This window comes from Carassius carassius, chromosome 4 (assembly GCF_963082965.1).
Source record: "Carassius carassius chromosome 4, fCarCar2.1, whole genome shotgun sequence".
Classification (NCBI taxonomy): Eukaryota; Metazoa; Chordata; class Actinopteri; order Cypriniformes; family Cyprinidae; genus Carassius; species Carassius carassius.
In genome coordinates, this window is record NC_081758.1 from 9,033,213 (window position 1) to 9,050,847 (window position 17,635).

The window sequence follows — 17,635 nt, forward strand, 5'->3', positions numbered from 1 at the left end:
TGGGAGCATATGTTGTTCTATAACTTGGATATACCTTTCAGCATTCATGCTGCCTTTCCAGATGTATAAGCTCCCCAGGCCACACGCACTCACGCAACCCCATACCATCAGAGATGCAGGCTTCTGAACTGATTGCTGATAACAACTTGAGTTGTCCTTGTCTCTTTAGTCTGGATGACATGGTATCCCAAGTTTCCAAAAGGAACGTCAAATTTTGATTCGCCTGAGCAGTTTTCCACTTTGCAACAGTGCATTTTAAATGAGCCTTGGCCCAGAGAAAATGCCTGCGCTTCTGGATCATGTTTAGATATGGCTTCTTTTTTGACCTATAGATTTTTAGCCAGCAATGGCGAATGGCACGGTGGATTGTTTTCACCGATAATGTTTTTGTAACGATGTACAAACTTCATATTTACGGGAAGAAGGAGGCGGGAAGAAGGAAGCGGGAACCGGCGGACAATCAAATGAACTTGACGGCGACGGCTCCTCAGGTTTTGGGCAGCTGGCAGGAGTCCCCCGTTCCCTGCTCATAATAAAACCAAACACAACTAAAATCCAGGCCTGGTCCTCTCTCGTCCGTCACTGTCGTCGCTCCAGTTTTATATCCCTCCATCTTCTCCGTGGGACTCGAGACCGGTGGGTCGAGCAGGTGCGCTCATCTCCAATCACTCCACCGGCCTCGCTCCTGTCCCACGGCCCTCGGCCCTGCCCCACTCGTCTCATACCCCCATCGCAGGCCCTGCTCCTTCGGATTCCTTCACGGAGGCAGCAGGCTCCGGCCCCCTGGCGAACGACGCCGACTCCTCCGCTCCCTCACGGACGGCAGCCGCCCCTCCACATCAAGGGCTGCCGGCAGCTAGCTCGCCCGTCCCCAGCAACTCACTCCAGCCCACCGCCTCGAGCGTCCATGGCGGCACACTCCCTCGCCTGCTCGATGGCACCGCGGATTCACCACAGCGGCGAGGGATATTCAGCAGTGCGTCCCTCCTTCTCCCGGGCTTTGGCACCACTGTAACGACGTACAAACTTCATATTCACGGGAAGAAGGGAGGCGGGATCCGGCCGACAATCAAATGATATTTTAATAATCAAAATAAAGACAAAACAGAGCATCAGCCCCTCACGGATGACTGACGCGCACAAATAAAAACCAAACACAACTAAAATCCAGGCCTGGTCCTCTCTCGTCTGTCACTGTCGTCGCTCCGGTTTTATATCCCTCCATCTCCTCCGTGGGACTCGAGCCCGGTGGGTTGAGCAGGTGTCGCTCATCTCCAATCACTCCACTGGCCTCGCTCCTGTTCCCACGGCCCTCGGCCCCGCCCCACTCGTCACAGTTTTCTAGAAGATTTCCTAAACCCATGTTGTGATTTATATTACAGTAGCATTCCTGTATGTGATGCAGTGCCATATAAGGGCCTGAAGATCACAGGCATTCAGTATGGTTTTCCGGCCTTGACCCTTACACATAGCGCTTGTTCCAGATTCTCTGAATCTTTGGATGATATTATGCACTGTAGATGATGATGACTTCAAACTCTTTGTAATTTTTCTTAGAGAAACTCCTTTCTTATATTGCTCCATTATTTTTCGCCGCAACATTGGGGGAATTAGTGATCCTCTGCCCATCTTGACTTCTGAAAGACACTGCCACTCTGAAAGGCTCTTTTTATACCCAATCATGTTGCCAATTGACCTAATAAGTATCAAATTTGTCCTCCAGCTTTTCCATATATGTACATTTAACTTTTCCGGCCTCTTATTGCTACCTGTCCCAACTTTTTTGGAATGTGTAGCTCTCATGAAATCCAAAATGAACCAATATTTGGCATGACATTTCAAAATGTCTCACTTTCAATATTTTATATGTTATCTATATTCTATTGTGAATAAAATATTTATGAAAAAGTTTGAGATTTGTAAATTATTCTATTCCTTTTTTCTCAAAATTTGTACAGTGTCCCAACTTTTTTGGAATTGGGTTTGTAGATTATAATTTTAATATCAATATTAATATATTAATATAATAATCTGTTAAATGATGTTTACTTCAAAATTTAAAAACTTCCTAATAATTTACCCACCCCCATGTCATTCAAGATGTTCATGTTTTTTTTTTTTTTTCTGCTCCCATTTACCAAAATAATACTGGAGCATGATTTAAAACTCATTAAGTGCATGCTGTACACAACTCCACTTTTATATGCTCATCTATGGAGCATTTACCATCAGAGAAAGTCAGACAAAGATTAAGCTGCTATTAAAAATAACATCTGGCCTGACTGAGACATATTTATTTTTGTTGGGGGTGACGGAGAGTTGTTGATTTATGCACTCTTAGAAAATGTACAAAAGGCCCCTCGGCACCACCAAGTTTTTTCTATCTGTTCCATTTGACCTATTTCTTTTTAATACGACTGACTTTATATGAAATGTGAATTTAACATTGAAAGTCAATGTGATATAAAAACTGCTACTAATTTTTTTAAAGAGAGCAAATAACATTTACATTATCAAAAATCATTTTCACTGACAGTCTAAAGTTCAATCACTCTCAAAAACTCCCATTAAAATCACTGAAACTGTTAACACTCTGAAATCAATATCTTATTTACAGATTCATACACACATCTGCACTTTGTTGTTTCTGAGGAGAGAATTTGCCAGAAAGAGGTATTCCGTCAGTTAGGGAGTGAAGGAAGAACCGGGATTGTACTGATGACTCATCTGAACACCTCTGATTGGCCATTGCAATCAACAGAATCGTGTGTGATTCTCAACAGAATCGTGTGTGATTGGTTATAATGCGCAGCGCTGTAAAAACGCGTCTCTCTCTGGCTCAGCGCCAGCCAGCGAACACAGATCTGAATTTAGCAGCTGATGATATGACTCACTGAACGTTCTCACGCCGGTGTGATTGTATTAATATTAATCGGCTAATTTTTGTCTTTTGGAAGCTGCATTCAACTTGGTTCCCTTCTGTTATAAGTCACACGTACAACAAACTAATGTCACAGTGGTATCGTGTACTGTAATCGAATGTAGCCCAAGTTATTACCTGTTGAACAGTAGACAGCACACGCGGTGTTCATCTAATAAAGATCTTCATCGCTAGCAAACAATAGCAATAATGTTAAACGTTACAACTCTGAGTGAACCGCTTCAGACGCTCAGCGCGTGCGGCAGGGAACTGAACGAATCATTCAAACTGATTCATGAACCAATTCACTCGTTTGCTAACTGGTTTGATCAAGCCTTTGAACAGAGTTGACTTAATAGAATGAATCATTCGCGAATGGGCATCGCTCATTGCCCAGAGAAAAGTAGACGGCGCGTTTGGAATAAACTGAAGCATTTATAACATATTGCATTAAGATAAAGTAACGAGAGGAGCGTCGCCCACAGTAACGAAGTAAAAGTACAGATCTTTTCCAAAAAATTTACTCAAGTAAGAGTAAAAGTACCCATCTTTAAATATACTCAAAAAAGTATGAGTTACCCAAAAAATTTACTCAAGTAAATGTAACGAAGTAAATGTAACTCGTTTCTACCCACCTCTGGCGGTGTGAGCTGGTTTTCCGGCAGTGTCGTTTTACCAGGCTGCTGAGTCAGCGCTGGCTTGGGGCAAGCATCCTTGATCTCTGTCCGATTCAGGAAGAGGTCGCTTTCCAACACCACCAGGCTGGTCATTAAATGCCCAGTAGATCAGCTTGGTGTCGACAGAAGTCCTGGCATCGACCGGCTGGGTAGACGCCAAGGGGGCGGGGTCAGCTGTGGCGCGGCATTTGAAACCACGCCACAAAATTTGTTCTAGGAAATTTGCTCTTTAATACAAACCTCAGCAAAAGCAGGTGGAAGCACCAAAGTGCGATCGACACTTCATGCGGCTTGTGAGCATTGCACTGACAGGACTCTAGGGAAGTGGCGCGGGAGCAGAGCGGCGCAGGAGCAGAGCTGCTGGGGAGTGACGAACTGATCCAGCTGCCAGAAGCAGTATGCCGATCAGGGCTGCTCAGTGGTGGCGAGCTGAGGCGGAGAGCTGTGAAGGCGGCTGGCTGCTGGAAGCAGCAAGCTGCTAGAGAGCGGAGAGCAGGGAGATGCGGCTGATCTGCTGCTCAAAACGGTGAGCTGGTTAGCAATTATCTCGGCTGCTCGAACAGCTTCAGGTCTCGGATCCAGTGAAGAGATCCAGTCAGTAGTTGCTCAAGGAGAATTAATCAGTCTGCCTGGGTGAGACGGCTGCTTATATAGCCCGATGCCCCGCCCCTTTTGGCGGGTTCGGGCAGGCTCGCTCACCATAGGCTCACGTGGCAATTGGTTGTTTCTAAAGAACTCCACGATCCAATGGTCTTGCAGTTCCACTGCATGATTGAAAATGGCTTCAGAAATCGTAGAAAAATACTTTTTCCCATAGCATGAGTGTAGTATCGAAAGGGAACAGATGATTCTTCTGCACAATCTGATTTGCTGCAGCCTGGAATTGAACTGCTGGTTTCGTCTGGTCAGAGAAGAACTGGCCCATCGACTGAGCCTGGTTTTTTCTCCATTCTGTCACCGGTGGAGTTTTGGTTCATTGTCGCTTTCACCTCTGGCTTGCTTAGGTGGGGACACTTCATTTACAGTGATATCATTGACTTGATTGCAAATGATTGCACAGATACTATTTAAACTGAACTGAGATGATACATCATTGAATTCAATGATGAACTGCCTTTAACTGTCATTTTGTATTTTGCTTGATCCACAGTATCTAATAAGGACTGAGAGTCCGGGTGAATATGAGTGTTTGGAAGCTGAACACTAGCGCTCACTGCAGGACAGATGAAGGTGCCGGTGTGCTTACTTGCTCTTAACCCTCATGTGGTCTTCAGGTCTTTGCCCTGAGAAAATTTTCTTTTTCCAGAAAATACTAGAATAAATGTTATCACATTGGACTGAAATTTAATGACTTTGTTCACAAAGGGTATAAATACTTCTGATTTTTTTATTTTATAATTTTCGTATTTTTGGGGGATTTTTCACAAAATTCTCAAATATTGCTTATAAATCTTTCATTGTGCTATATTATCACCAAATACTGGATTCAATCTTTTTATCAAATTATTTTCTTTCATTTATGAGTGGTTTTGCATTTATATTTGCATCTGATTAATTGTAGGCCTCATTTATCTGAGAGCAGACACCTTATTTTTTAAGTGTTTATATATAAAATATTTAACAGTTGTTCGTTTATTAGTTAGTTTGTTTATATATTAGTTTATCACACTAGCATACTTAAATGTTTAATCATGGAGTTAGCTTTTAAATGGTTTTATTTTGTACAAAATGGCACAAAGTCACACATGTGACCAATTGCATGCTCCCTCAAAACTTGCAACATCTGTGGCATTGTGCTGTGTGATAAAACTGCACATTTTAGAGTGCTCTTTTATTGTGAGTAAACAGTCTAAATTTTCATCAGTTTGTATTTAATATTGTGAAAATAAAGAAAAGAAGTTGACAAAAAATGTAATTCAATTGGCCATAATATAGCATAATGAATAATTTATAAGCAATTTTTTGAGGGGGTAATTTTTGCCCTGGAACACCACAAGTGTTAAAGGTTCTGAACACAACACAAGGGTTAAAATAACCCTAGTTTTTGGTCATACAGATAAATGTAAATGAATCTTTCATCTGTAAAGACTACGCTTATTGCACTCAGAATAACAAGGAAACATGCTCTTCTGTAAAATATTTAAAATAAACATGATGAAAAGTAAACATTTTGTGCACAGACAATTTTATTTCGGTCCCATTGAGATAAAAATACAAATAAATGCACCCCCATTTGCACATAACATAAAACATATGGATGCCATAGATCAAGACTTGCAGTGTGGGCTAGTAAAGTAAATGGTCATTTTGATTTCATGCGGACTTTAAGCTTTAACTTTAACAACTCCTGCAATGTCTTCAGTTAACGTTATATATTTTGAATGATCGAAGCAAGAACATGCATTATTAATGTTTCTACCACTGTAACACTTTCTTTTGCATGTTACTGCATGCAAACCGATAAGTGTCAAAACAAACAAACGAAAAATCCAAATGTTACGGCTCGGGTAATCTGTCAATACAATAAGTTATACAACACCGCGAGACACGATACAGACAGATATATATTTAACAAAAACAAAAAAAAAACCCAGTTGATTATTAGGACTGAGAAATTACAACCTGCTTTACGTTGTCAGTTATCACCATGTCATGCCATTAAAGTTAATAACACTTCTGTATTCATTTCTTGTTTATATGGTATATTCTATACCGTTAAGCATGAAAAGTAAAATGACGAGACAAGCAGTAGTGATTTTAGAACGCGTTGCAGAGGCTGCGCAAATTTTGTGACATATTGACGCTCTTGAACACGCCGTCTCTCTTGAACTGAGGCGTAAGTACAGTCAGCTTTTTAGTGCAAAATCGTCCACTGATCAAAAGTAGTGGAGGAAATCAGGAAACCCTGTTTGCCTATGCAAAATGAGGTTTAATATTTGTGCAGCCAAACCTGAAGACTGTAAAGATATAGCGCGCATGATTATGGTGAGACACCATTCAGAACTTGTTAAGCGTTTTTTGAATGCAGCAGGATTTCCGACTATCTTTGAATATTTTATCGTAGGAATTGGCCGTTTATGAAAAGATGCCTGACCAAGTGAAGATATCCTATAAAGGTATTTTTTTAAACGCCTATTCATGTAAAGTTATTAAAGTTAAAATGAAGTCACATGTTTCTTATGTCTTGACTCTACTGGATTTCTCTTAGAGTTGGAGAGGGATGGATTTGGCCCCAATCCTTTTTACCAGTGTCTTGTAGCGGAGGTACCCGAGGAGCACAAGTCTAAAGATGGTAATGATTCTCAAAGACCAAAATCACATAACGCCAAGAGAAAACTGCACGAATATGGCCAACGCTAATTTATAATCTTTGGTTTAACTGAAATTACTTATTATATTAAATGTAGTTTACTTATTTCTTACCATATATTTTAGGATGTTTGTGCCATAAAGTCAGAATTGTAAGTTTAACCAAGAAATATCTTTGCTCATTACATTTAGATTTTTATTCATTTACAGAAGCAGATGCTTTTATCCAAAGTGACTTACATACAGTATGAGGAATACAACAAGCAATTCATCATAAAGAAGCATTAAACACAAGAAGTGTTAGTAATATGAAGCTTCAGACATTGTTAGGAATAGATCAAGCCAGAACAGGGATGTATTAAGGAATAATAAAAGTATTGAGAAAAGTTTTTTTCTCTCTCTCTCTCCAGCAGGGTGAGTTTTCAGGTGTGAATATTTTCAGGGATTTGACATTACGGACAGGGTTGGGAAGTAGATCATTCCAAAAGCAAGGAACTGTGAATGAAAGCAACCAACCCCCACTGCCCCCCCCCCCCCCCCCAGCAGTAGTTAACATGTTGCTATGAAAAAAGCTCAAAGGTCACACCTTCATGAGATGGATGCATGAACTTACAGTTTTATTGCATTTTAACTCCCACAGTAAATGGAGTATTGTGATGTTTTAAGACTTATATTTATGTCTTCACAAGTATTCTTAGAGAAACTGTCATCCCACAGGACATATCAAGGTTGGCTATGCTCTCTTCTTCTATACATACAGCACTTGGAAAGGGAGGACTGTGTATATGGAAGATCTGTATGTGATGCCAGAGTACAGAGGTGTGTATACTTCATCCATTAGTTGAAGAGTTTTGTTCCAAAATGCAAAACTCAGTCATCTCTGCTTACACTACAGGTAAAGGCATGGGAAAGGCTTTAATGGCAACTGTTGCCAAAGTAAGTTATTATTGTTATTTTTTTTAATCTGTAGTTTTATATTATTTGCATAAATCTGTGCATTATGATATTTACATTTATTTTATGGTATTTTGTGGTTAAACAAGGCTAGTTATCTCTATGAATGATCAGTATGTTTTTAATGTAAAAAGGTAAATGTAGTTTTTGTTACTTTATAGGTGGCTAAAGAGCAGCATTGTGTGCGTTTACAGTTCTCTGTATTAGACTGGAACAAGCCCTCCCTAGACTTTTATTTGTCTAAAGGTGCAGAGGACCTCACAGCTAAAGAGGGATGGCATTTTCTCCGCTTTCATGGAATAGCTCTGGATAATCTAGCACAGGAAGCACCTTAAAGAACATGACATAATGACATAAGTAATACTTCGTGAATAGTTTCACTTTGTTTTAATTCCATATCTTCAATCTTAGAAAAGGTTTAAAAATATTGAAACAAGAACAATAAAAGTGTCAATAATGATATTCTAATTAATGTTTCAGTTAATGTTCATTTTTGCACCAACATTCAATGCAAAGTTATTTTGACATCTTTAAAATACATTTTGCAGTAAACATCTTGCTGTTTCAAATTGCACTTGTCCCTAGACATTTTGTTAAACTGAACCTTCTGATTCACTGTGCGCAGAGCAACATTAATAAAACAATGTGTAAGAATGTAAGAACTTGACTGGCTTGCACAAAGCCCAGACCTGAAAACCTTATTTTATAAGTGAACAGGATGAATACCTGTGATAATTGCAACACTGCAATTTGAAACACTGGTTGCAATTTGAAACACTGGTTTATGAAGCATATTTTTGCTGCTGTCTTGTTGCATTCAAAATGCTTAAACCAGAAGATGTCTTTTGTGGGGGTTTTCAAGGGCTTTTGAAACAGTGGCGTGTACACCATTTCACCTGGGGCACTGTTACATTTATACATCATATTTACAGCAGATTAAATGATTTATGAGTAGAGATTTAAATCTACAATTATATAGTAACAGGAAAGGAAAGCTACATGGAGTACATATACTATATACATAAGAACAGAAATTCAAAAGCATTAAGGTTTTGTCGTGGTGCATATCCTTCTCCAGTTCCAGCATTACAGGTGGAGATGGGGGTTATATTAAAAGGTAAGAAGGAAAATGCCCCAACAAAAAATTTATTAGTAACATGTTGGGAATATAGGATAGAAAAAAAATTATAGTTTTGGATGGATCATTGAGGATTTTGTGTAGGATATGAAATTAAACCATTGCAATATTATGCCAGTTTAATATTACCACCAATACCTCTATGGATTTTAACACAACATAATGTTGATTTATTCCTATTGGAAGTAAGACGAGATGAGGGTCAAAATTCATTAGAGGCAGAGTTAACAAGGGAGTATTTATTGATTAAGTGTGAACATTATTATCAGGTTTTTACAGATGTGTCTAAAGAAGGAAGGAAAGGTCAAGTGTGGGTTTGCATACATGATCCCAAGTAGAGGGAAAAAGAACATCATCAACTTTTGGTGTTTACAGGAGAATTACTATTAATTTTAATTACTTATAATATAACTATTAAGTCTGGATGCTCAACAGATTGAAAATAAGATATTTTGATGGAAATATTTCAGATATTACATATAATGTAAATAGGAGTTTATATTGGTTCTTGTGCATATTGTGCATACAGTATCAGGAAATGTATTTAAATTAAAGAAGCTACTACAATATCATATATAGGATGGAACAACCAGCTAGAGTCTTATAGGTCTGGTGGGAGAAGATCCCTAACCCTTGAGTACAGTGTTATTCCAGGAGTAATATTACCAACAATACCATTATGGATATTACCTCAACCCAATGTAGATTTATTCTTATTGGAATCAAGGCAAGATAAAAATCGGAGGATGTTGGAGGCAGAGATGAAATAAGAGTATATTGGGAGTAAGTATGAACAATATGTACATGTTTTCACAGATGCGTTTAAGGATCCACAAAAGGAACAGGTGGGGGTAGCGTACATCATACCCAGATTGAAAGTGGCGAGAGGGGAAAGAATATCAGATCATGTATCTGTGTTTACAGGAGAGTTACTAGCAATTATGGTAGCAATTAATAAAATAAATGAAAGGGGTTTAAGTAAAACTTTAATATGATCAGATTCAAGTTCGGCCTTGATGTGCCTGGAAGCTCAGAAATCAGATACTAGACAAGATATTGTTTTGGAAATCCTACAGATATTGTTCATGATGCAACAGGAAAATAAGATTCACTTTTTATGGGTTCCGGCACATACTGGAGTAGCAGGAAATGAAGCAGCAGACAAGTTAGCAAAACAGGCTATGGCAAAAGAAACTATAGATATGGAAATTAAATATAGCAAATTAGAAATCAAATCAATAATTAAAAGGGAGATAAATAATAATTGGCAAATGTACTGGGACAATGAGGAAAAGGGTAGACATTTACATTTAATACAACCAGTGGTAGGTAGAGGAAGGAAGTCAAGTGAAAGAAGAAAGAAAGACTGTATTATTTCTAGATTAAGATTGGGACATACAGGACTTAATTCAACAATGCAAATAATAGGGAAACATCATACAGGTTTGTGTGAATGGTGTGGAATAAGAGAAACAGTGGAGCATGTACTAATTAAATGTAATAAATATTCAGAGGAAAGAAGTAAGCTAAGAGAAGAACTGCAGATGGAAGGTAATCAGCAATTAACATTAAGGATAATTTTAAATTCAGTAGAAGGGGGCAGGTTAATAATAAAGTTTTTAAGAAGAACCAATTTGATCCATAGAAGGGTTATAAATGTATCCAATTTGTTTTATACAGTTAAGTTATTATACTACTATCAATTTTTTTTTTTTATGTAACAGCATCCCTCTCTGGAATGAGATGGACTTTGCCGTAGATGGAGGAGCTGAACACGCAGCAACATTGAAAGCACGAGTCCTGATTGTTCTGGTAGTGGTGATCTAGTCTAGTGTATTTTGTCTCTGATCTATCACCCACAGTAGATGGCGGTAATGCTCTTTTTAAGAATGCGAACCGCCAAATAAGCACAAAGAAGAAGAAGATCTCTAACCCACTGTAGGTGGCAGTAATGTGATTTTTAAGAATGCGAGACGCCAGTAAAAAAAAAGAAGATCGCTTCTTTGAATAACTCGCTAGTCACCATCTCTTTTCCATTCGATTCGCATTTATACAAATACTTTAACACCAAGAAAGCTCAAATGGCAACAGAAAGCGAAGAGAACGGCACGGAAATGCAAACTGAGGTCTGAAAACTTTGTCACATAAGGGGCCAGTGAAATATTATCGCTGAAGCTAATGCTAGTAACGTTTAGTACTGATGAATTTATGTCTGTGCTTCATGAATATAATTCTAATATTTCTGATGTTAACACACCTGTTTGATATACGATTACATTCAAAATAAAACAGTGACATAATTAAATCTGCTGATCCAATTAATTCAATATGTTTTATCTCTGAGGTCGATGTAAATCATATATTGTGTCTCAGGTGGAGGCGTCAGCTTATTTGCTTGCTCGGTGTAAGCTGGAGAACCTCCTCAATAAGAGCATGAGGATCCGAATGACAGACGGGCGCACGCTGGTGGGTCTCTTCCTGTGCACAGACAGAGACTGCAACGTCATCCTGGGATCTGCACAAGAGTTCCTCAAATCCACAGGTACCCAGTGTACCCTGGACACACTCCTTATACCTTATCAGCACTAGGCACTCAGTATTACTCTGTAAGTGGAAAGTGAAGTAAAGCATGGTTCCTCAAATCTTGTCCTGGAGTTTAGCTCTAACCTTGATCAAACTGATTTTCTAATGATCCTGAAGACATTGATTAGCATGCTCTAGTGTGTTTGATTAGGGTTAAGGCTAAACTCTTCAGTTAAGTGGATCTCTTGGGCCTGATTTGAGGATCCCTGCTCTATAGTGCTGGGGTGTCAAACTCAGTTCCTGGAAGACTGGAGCTCTGCAGAGTTTTGTTCTAACCCTTCTCCAACTCGCACAGCATGTAGTTTTCAAATAAGACTGAAGGACTCAAATAGTTGGATAAGGTTTTTTTAATCTTAGGATAAGGTTTAATTAATCTGGCTCTCCAGGAATTGAGTTTGACACCCCTACTTTAGTGTCAGGTCATTGTACTGTTATTAGCAGTGCTTGTTTATGCAAGTCTACTTTTGCTGAATTTTGTCAGGAATTCAAACCACAATCTAATAATTATCAAATATTTAACACAAACTATTTCTGCTGTGGATACTGTAAAATTTACTTTCAAAAAGATTCAGTCTGTTGAGGAGAGACAGGGCTCCAGACTTCTATAGATCATTACTGCCTAATTTGGTAGCGGGGGTGATGCTGTATTTGTGAAGTACTATAGTATTTCACGAAAAATTGCAGTTACTAATGATATTTCATATTTAAAGGAGTAGGTCACCCACAAATGAAAATGTGCTTACCTTCAGGTCAACCAAGATGTAGGTGACTCAGTTTTCAACTCAAAGTTTTCAAACTTTCTAAAGGTAATCCCTGAAAGTATTTTGACCAATATTGTGCAGGCATTGTACATAATCTCCCAATCATGGTGTGCAAGAAGATGGGTTAAAGCAATGCAGTTACAGTTAAAGCAATGCAGATATGTGTACATTCAATGTTTGAGGACTGTAGAGAGCATATCAACAGGAAAACAAAGCCAAAACCTGGATATTTTAAGAAATTTTGAAATCCTGGCCATAAAATGTTAGAGAAAAATATCGCGCAGTATTATTTAAATACACTATATTAATTTTGTGTTGCCTGTATCTGCTTTTTTGACCCTCAAAGGACCTGTGAGTGAGTAAATTTACAGCAAAGTTAAATTTTTATGTGAACTTTTTTGAAATAATATATAAAGTGTAGCTTTACTTGTATAACAACAGTAACATCAAAAAATGGGTTGGGAGTCTACAGCTCTTGATTTGCCTTTTAATCAAAATTTTCACAGATTCTTTCGCACAAGGTGAGCCCAGGGTGTTGGGACTGGCGATGATCCCTGGCCATCATGTGGTTTCTATAGAAGTGGAATCTGAAAGCCTTCAGATGACCACCCATGGACTCTGACAACTTGATATACTTTTGAGGTCACCATATGGACTACATAGGATGTAGTTTCCACACACACACATTTTTTTTTTCCAAGATCCACTTTAGCTGGAGTTATTCACACCAAATGGATTTTTCTTTATTTTTCAGGGGACTCCAATTCCATTCACAGTGGGTTGGTCCTCTATGTTGAGAAGAATAATAACAGCATGATATGAACTGTACCTTTTTGTTTTTGAATCTGCTTGCATGTAAGTGGTGCACATTGGGTGTAATTATTGACACTTTCATTTTTCAATAAGAGATCTAATCTTTCTCATATGTCTTGTCTTTGCAACACTAAACTACCCTCGTATATCACCAGCAGAGTTTATTCACAGTGCTCATCACAGACCACAGACTTTATTGCTCATCACAGACCACAGACTTTATAATTAAATGTATTATTAGTAATTATAATTACTTCATTGCATTAGTTAATTATTGGTATTATTATTGCATATGTAAACAGAACAGCATATTTCAGCGGTGCTTATTTAACAAGAGTGAGGTGCTAATACATTATATGTATCAGTACAGTACATTATTTAAATGATTCTTATCAATAGAATAAAACAAATTCAAAGAAAATGTTTAGTTTTCTATATAATTAATCTGAATTATCACAACATGAAGATATTAACTGATCTAAAGAAGGGCTAATCTATATAACATCCTGGTCCAACATAATGATCAAGTTAATGTCAAATTATATAATACATTTTAGTAGGGGTGGGAATCTACAGGCTCATGATCAGATCCAATTCAATTTCTGGGGAACATGATCCGATTCAAAAATGGTTTTTGATCCACATTTTTTCTTATTATTTAATGAGTTTACTGATCATGAATTTCAGAGCCTGTATTCACAAAACATCTTAAGGCTAAAAGTAGCTCATAACTCGACGATTTGGGATAAAATCTTTCTCACAAGGTAAGCCACAAGGTGTTGGGACTGGCGATGATCATTAGCCATCATGTGGTTTCTATAGAAGTGGAATCTGAAAGCCTTCAGATGACCACCATGGAAAACTATAGAGACTTTTGGGGTCACCATATCGACTACAGAGAATGTAGTTTCCACACAATACAAATGTCAGTCCTAAATTTAGTACTCATAAATTTTTGCTCTAACAGTGTTAAACAAAGTGTGGTCTGTCACAACGTTCTACAAGCAAAGTAATCACACAAACAGTTACAGCACTTTCAGAACAGTATTGTTTCGCTGTTTGTTCCCTATCAAATAGCTTAAGTACAACATTAACAGCATTGTTAATAAAAAAGTTAGTAACTTATATATATATATATATATATATATATATATATATATATGTGTGTGTGTGTGCGTGAGAGCAAGTGTACAGTAAAACATGAAAAATTGCACCTGTTATTTCAAAGTGTAGCCTTATACAGGGTGTCCGCGGGGTTTTAAAAAGTATTAAAAAGTGATAAATCAAAATTGTCAAATTTAAGGCCATTAAAAGTGTTAAATGTGGTCTCAGAGGTATTATTTTTTTCCAAATTAGGTATTATTTTTTCGGACTATCAGATGTCCTATTCTGATTGAAATTCTATCTGCGTTCGCGTTAGTTCGTTTAAATATGGGCTTTAGCATATCTGGGCACATAATCAAAGATCTTTCGTCTCCGTCTCAACGTATGTTTGATGCTGACGTCATATTCAGTGGTCGTTCGGCATCATCTCAGAACACTGCGCGCTCAACAGAAGTGGCTGGCTTACGTTTTATTTTAGACTTGCTTCAAGGCATATCTTCAACGACTGGACAACCATCGTCGTCTTCATGGGCAAATGCAAGTTTTCTAATAGCTGGGTTAACGACAGTTAATCACCACTCATTGAACTCCAATGAAGGAATTTCGGAGCTGTTTAAAGAAATGTTTCCCGACTCTGACATCGCGAAGTCATTCACGTGTGGTAAAGACAAAACCGGGTACATCATCAGATTTGGATTAGCATCGTTCTTCAAAAAACAGCTTGTGGATGGCATCAACAAGGCTGGGCCATTCGTGTTGATGTTTGATGAGAGCCTCAATCAGACGTCAAAGAAAAAACAACTTGACATCCATGTTCGATACTGGGAGGCTGACCGTGTCCAATCCAGATACATTGGATCTCAGTTTTTGGGACATGGAAGGGCCGAAGATTTGTTGCATCACATAAAGGTTAGTTCTTTTTTAATATAACCCTCATTTGAAGAGTTATTTATTCACAAAGATTTTGTATATTATAGGATGATGTTGGCTAATTTACTGTTGGTTACACAAAATAATAAAATTGGCCAAAGTCCTGCAGTTACTTGAATGAAACCTGTAGGCCCACATGCATTTATTGACCTGTGGGGTATATCTCCAAGGTACAAGAAAATAGTTTTTAGTAGTGCCGTCAACGTTAACGCGTTAACGCATGCAATTAATTAATTTTTGTCTGGTTTCCATCCTACATGGACCTATTGAGATTCTGCCAGAGCGTTTTACTTCTTTCACATGGACAAGCCACCGTGGAGAGGGGCTTCTCCATTAACAAGAAGGTGGAAACCTATAACCTTCTTGGTGAATCCTTGGAGGCACTGAGGTTAATCTGTGACAATGTCAGTAGCTGTGGTGGTGTCCTCAAGGTGCCTTTAACCAAGGACCTGCTGGCTTCTGTGGCCTCAGCAAGGTCCCAGTACAGGCTCTACCTGGAGTAAGCGTAAAAAGAGGGAGAGTGATGCTCAAACACAGAAAAGGAAGGCCACAGAGGACGAACCACAGGAGCTCAAGAAGCAACGCAGAGTCCTGGACGAAGTCTGTGCCATCCTTGAAAATGATGCCAACAAATTGGCCGAGGAGGCAGAGGGGAAAGCTGGGTCAAAAATGGCCCAGCTAATCACCAAATCAAACACACTTAGAAGGAGACACAAGGAGAAAAAAGAGGAACTGGTCAAAATGGACAAAACTATTGAGGAAAAGGCCATGGAATTAAGGCACTTGCCATAGGATTTTATGCCCACAAGTTCATATTAGGCCTATAGCACAAGTGCAAACAATAGTTCACCAGTTCATAGAAGATGCCCGTTTGTGAATCGTCCGCAACAGTTCATAGAAGATGCCCGTTTGTAATGCATCAACTTGCAGTGAATGCCAGCCAGTGTGCTGGAACTATCCATTCTCTCCATTGCACATTTTATGTAGTTTGTTTTATTTTTATTTACTAAGTGAAATAAATGTGCAATATGTTGTCAACATCAGTCTCTAAATCTATTGTTTTTTGTATGTTATATATGTCAAAATCTGTGTAAATAATAGAAAGGTCGCTGATTAACACTTGCAATTCAGTGTCATGATGGTTTTAAAAATTATTCTGAAGGTAGTAAAAAAGGTATTAAAAAGTAGTAAATTTAACTTAAGGATTGCTGTATATACCCTGTTATAATAAAGCCTAAAGCATTGTTTTTTCTTCTTGGACAACCAGCCAATCACAGTCTTCCAAAGACTAGCCCCCCTCGACACGAAGATGAAAGTTTTGGAATTTTCCTTGCTCAGAGTTGCTCTCAGATTGGTCCTGAATTGCTCTCAAGCCAAGACTCCTACGTAGATATTTTTAAGATAAATTAGAATCTGTCTGAGAGGATTCTTTAAGAATGGAATCTTTAAGAATGCAGGCCCTGTTCTTGCCCAGCTGGTTAATGAAAACAAGGACATAAACAAAGGAAAATTTGGAGTTGAGATAACCTTCAAAACCGAAGGTGATCCCTTTTATAAAAGCAAATTTTCATCAAATTGTTTTTTTTTTTTTTTTTTTCTTTTTCAGATTGCCAGCAACAGCCATTTTAGGAATAGTTTGTGGTTTGGTCTCATGACTCCTCTTTACTATTCTTAATGTTTCACATATTTAGGAGCTAGTTTTACTGCTAAAATGCTTTTTGAAATACTCTTAGAGCAAAAATGTAGGACTCCTAAATGTTTGCTCTAAGAGTATTTCTGACATGCCCATTATTTTTCAGGCTGTGTTCGAAATGGCATACTTGCTTACTGCCCAGTACACAGTGTATACTGCCTAACATTTTTTAAAGAATAGTGTGTGAAACTGTATACAATAAGCAGCAAATATTTCAGAGTAGCGTGTTAAAGTGTTGTCACATGATAAAACATTAATTCAGCACAGCTTTGAGAGATTGTTACCTCTCAAATAAATGCACTAACCATTCTTTTTACAAAGGATTGTTAATCAAGGATTCATACTAGTAAACAATGCTATATTGTCCAGTTGAACCCATTTCATAATTAATGGACTTTACTGAGCAAAACTAATAATATTTGTGTACATGTACAGTAAATTAACATACTTTCCAGAAGGCCAACAATTCAGTAAATGTTTTTTTTTATTGGTTTTATTAAGAATTATGATTTGTCACCTTGAGTGAATTGGTGGGTTTTTGTTAAATGTGAGCCAAAATCAACACTATTAAAAGTACCAAAAACTTAAATCACTTAAGTCTGTGTGCATTGAATTTATTTAATACAGAAGTTTCACAATTTGAATTGAAATAGTAAAATTAACTTTTCCTTGACATTCAAATTTATTGAGAAGCACGTATATACGGCTAACCACTTAATAAAACTGTATTAATGCAATCTTTTATTTCCAATT

At 38.0% G+C, this 17,635-nt stretch overlaps 2 protein-coding genes across 2 annotated transcripts; both read left to right on the forward strand.

Annotated features, from left to right (window-relative positions):
* The first annotated feature begins 5,907 nt into the window (after positions 1-5,907).
* Positions 5,908-8,328, forward strand: sat2b (spermidine/spermine N1-acetyltransferase family member 2b). The gene is made up of 6 exons (XM_059541002.1): positions 5,908-6,582; positions 6,662-6,713; positions 6,806-6,889; positions 7,624-7,725; positions 7,802-7,842; positions 8,022-8,328. The coding sequence occupies exons 1-6, from the start codon at positions 6,520-6,522 to the stop codon at positions 8,193-8,195; spliced, it is 516 nt and encodes a 171-aa protein (XP_059396985.1). The 5' UTR covers positions 5,908-6,519; the 3' UTR covers positions 8,196-8,328.
* Positions 8,329-10,965: 2,637 nt separating this feature from the next.
* naa38 (N-alpha-acetyltransferase 38, NatC auxiliary subunit) lies at positions 10,966-13,261 on the forward strand. Its single transcript, XM_059546052.1, has 3 exons — positions 10,966-11,124; positions 11,372-11,540; positions 12,849-13,261. Exons 1-3 carry the CDS (start codon positions 11,080-11,082, stop codon positions 12,962-12,964), a joined length of 330 nt encoding a protein of 109 aa, XP_059402035.1. The 5' UTR covers positions 10,966-11,079; the 3' UTR covers positions 12,965-13,261.
* The last annotated feature ends 4,374 nt before the right edge of the window (positions 13,262-17,635 follow it).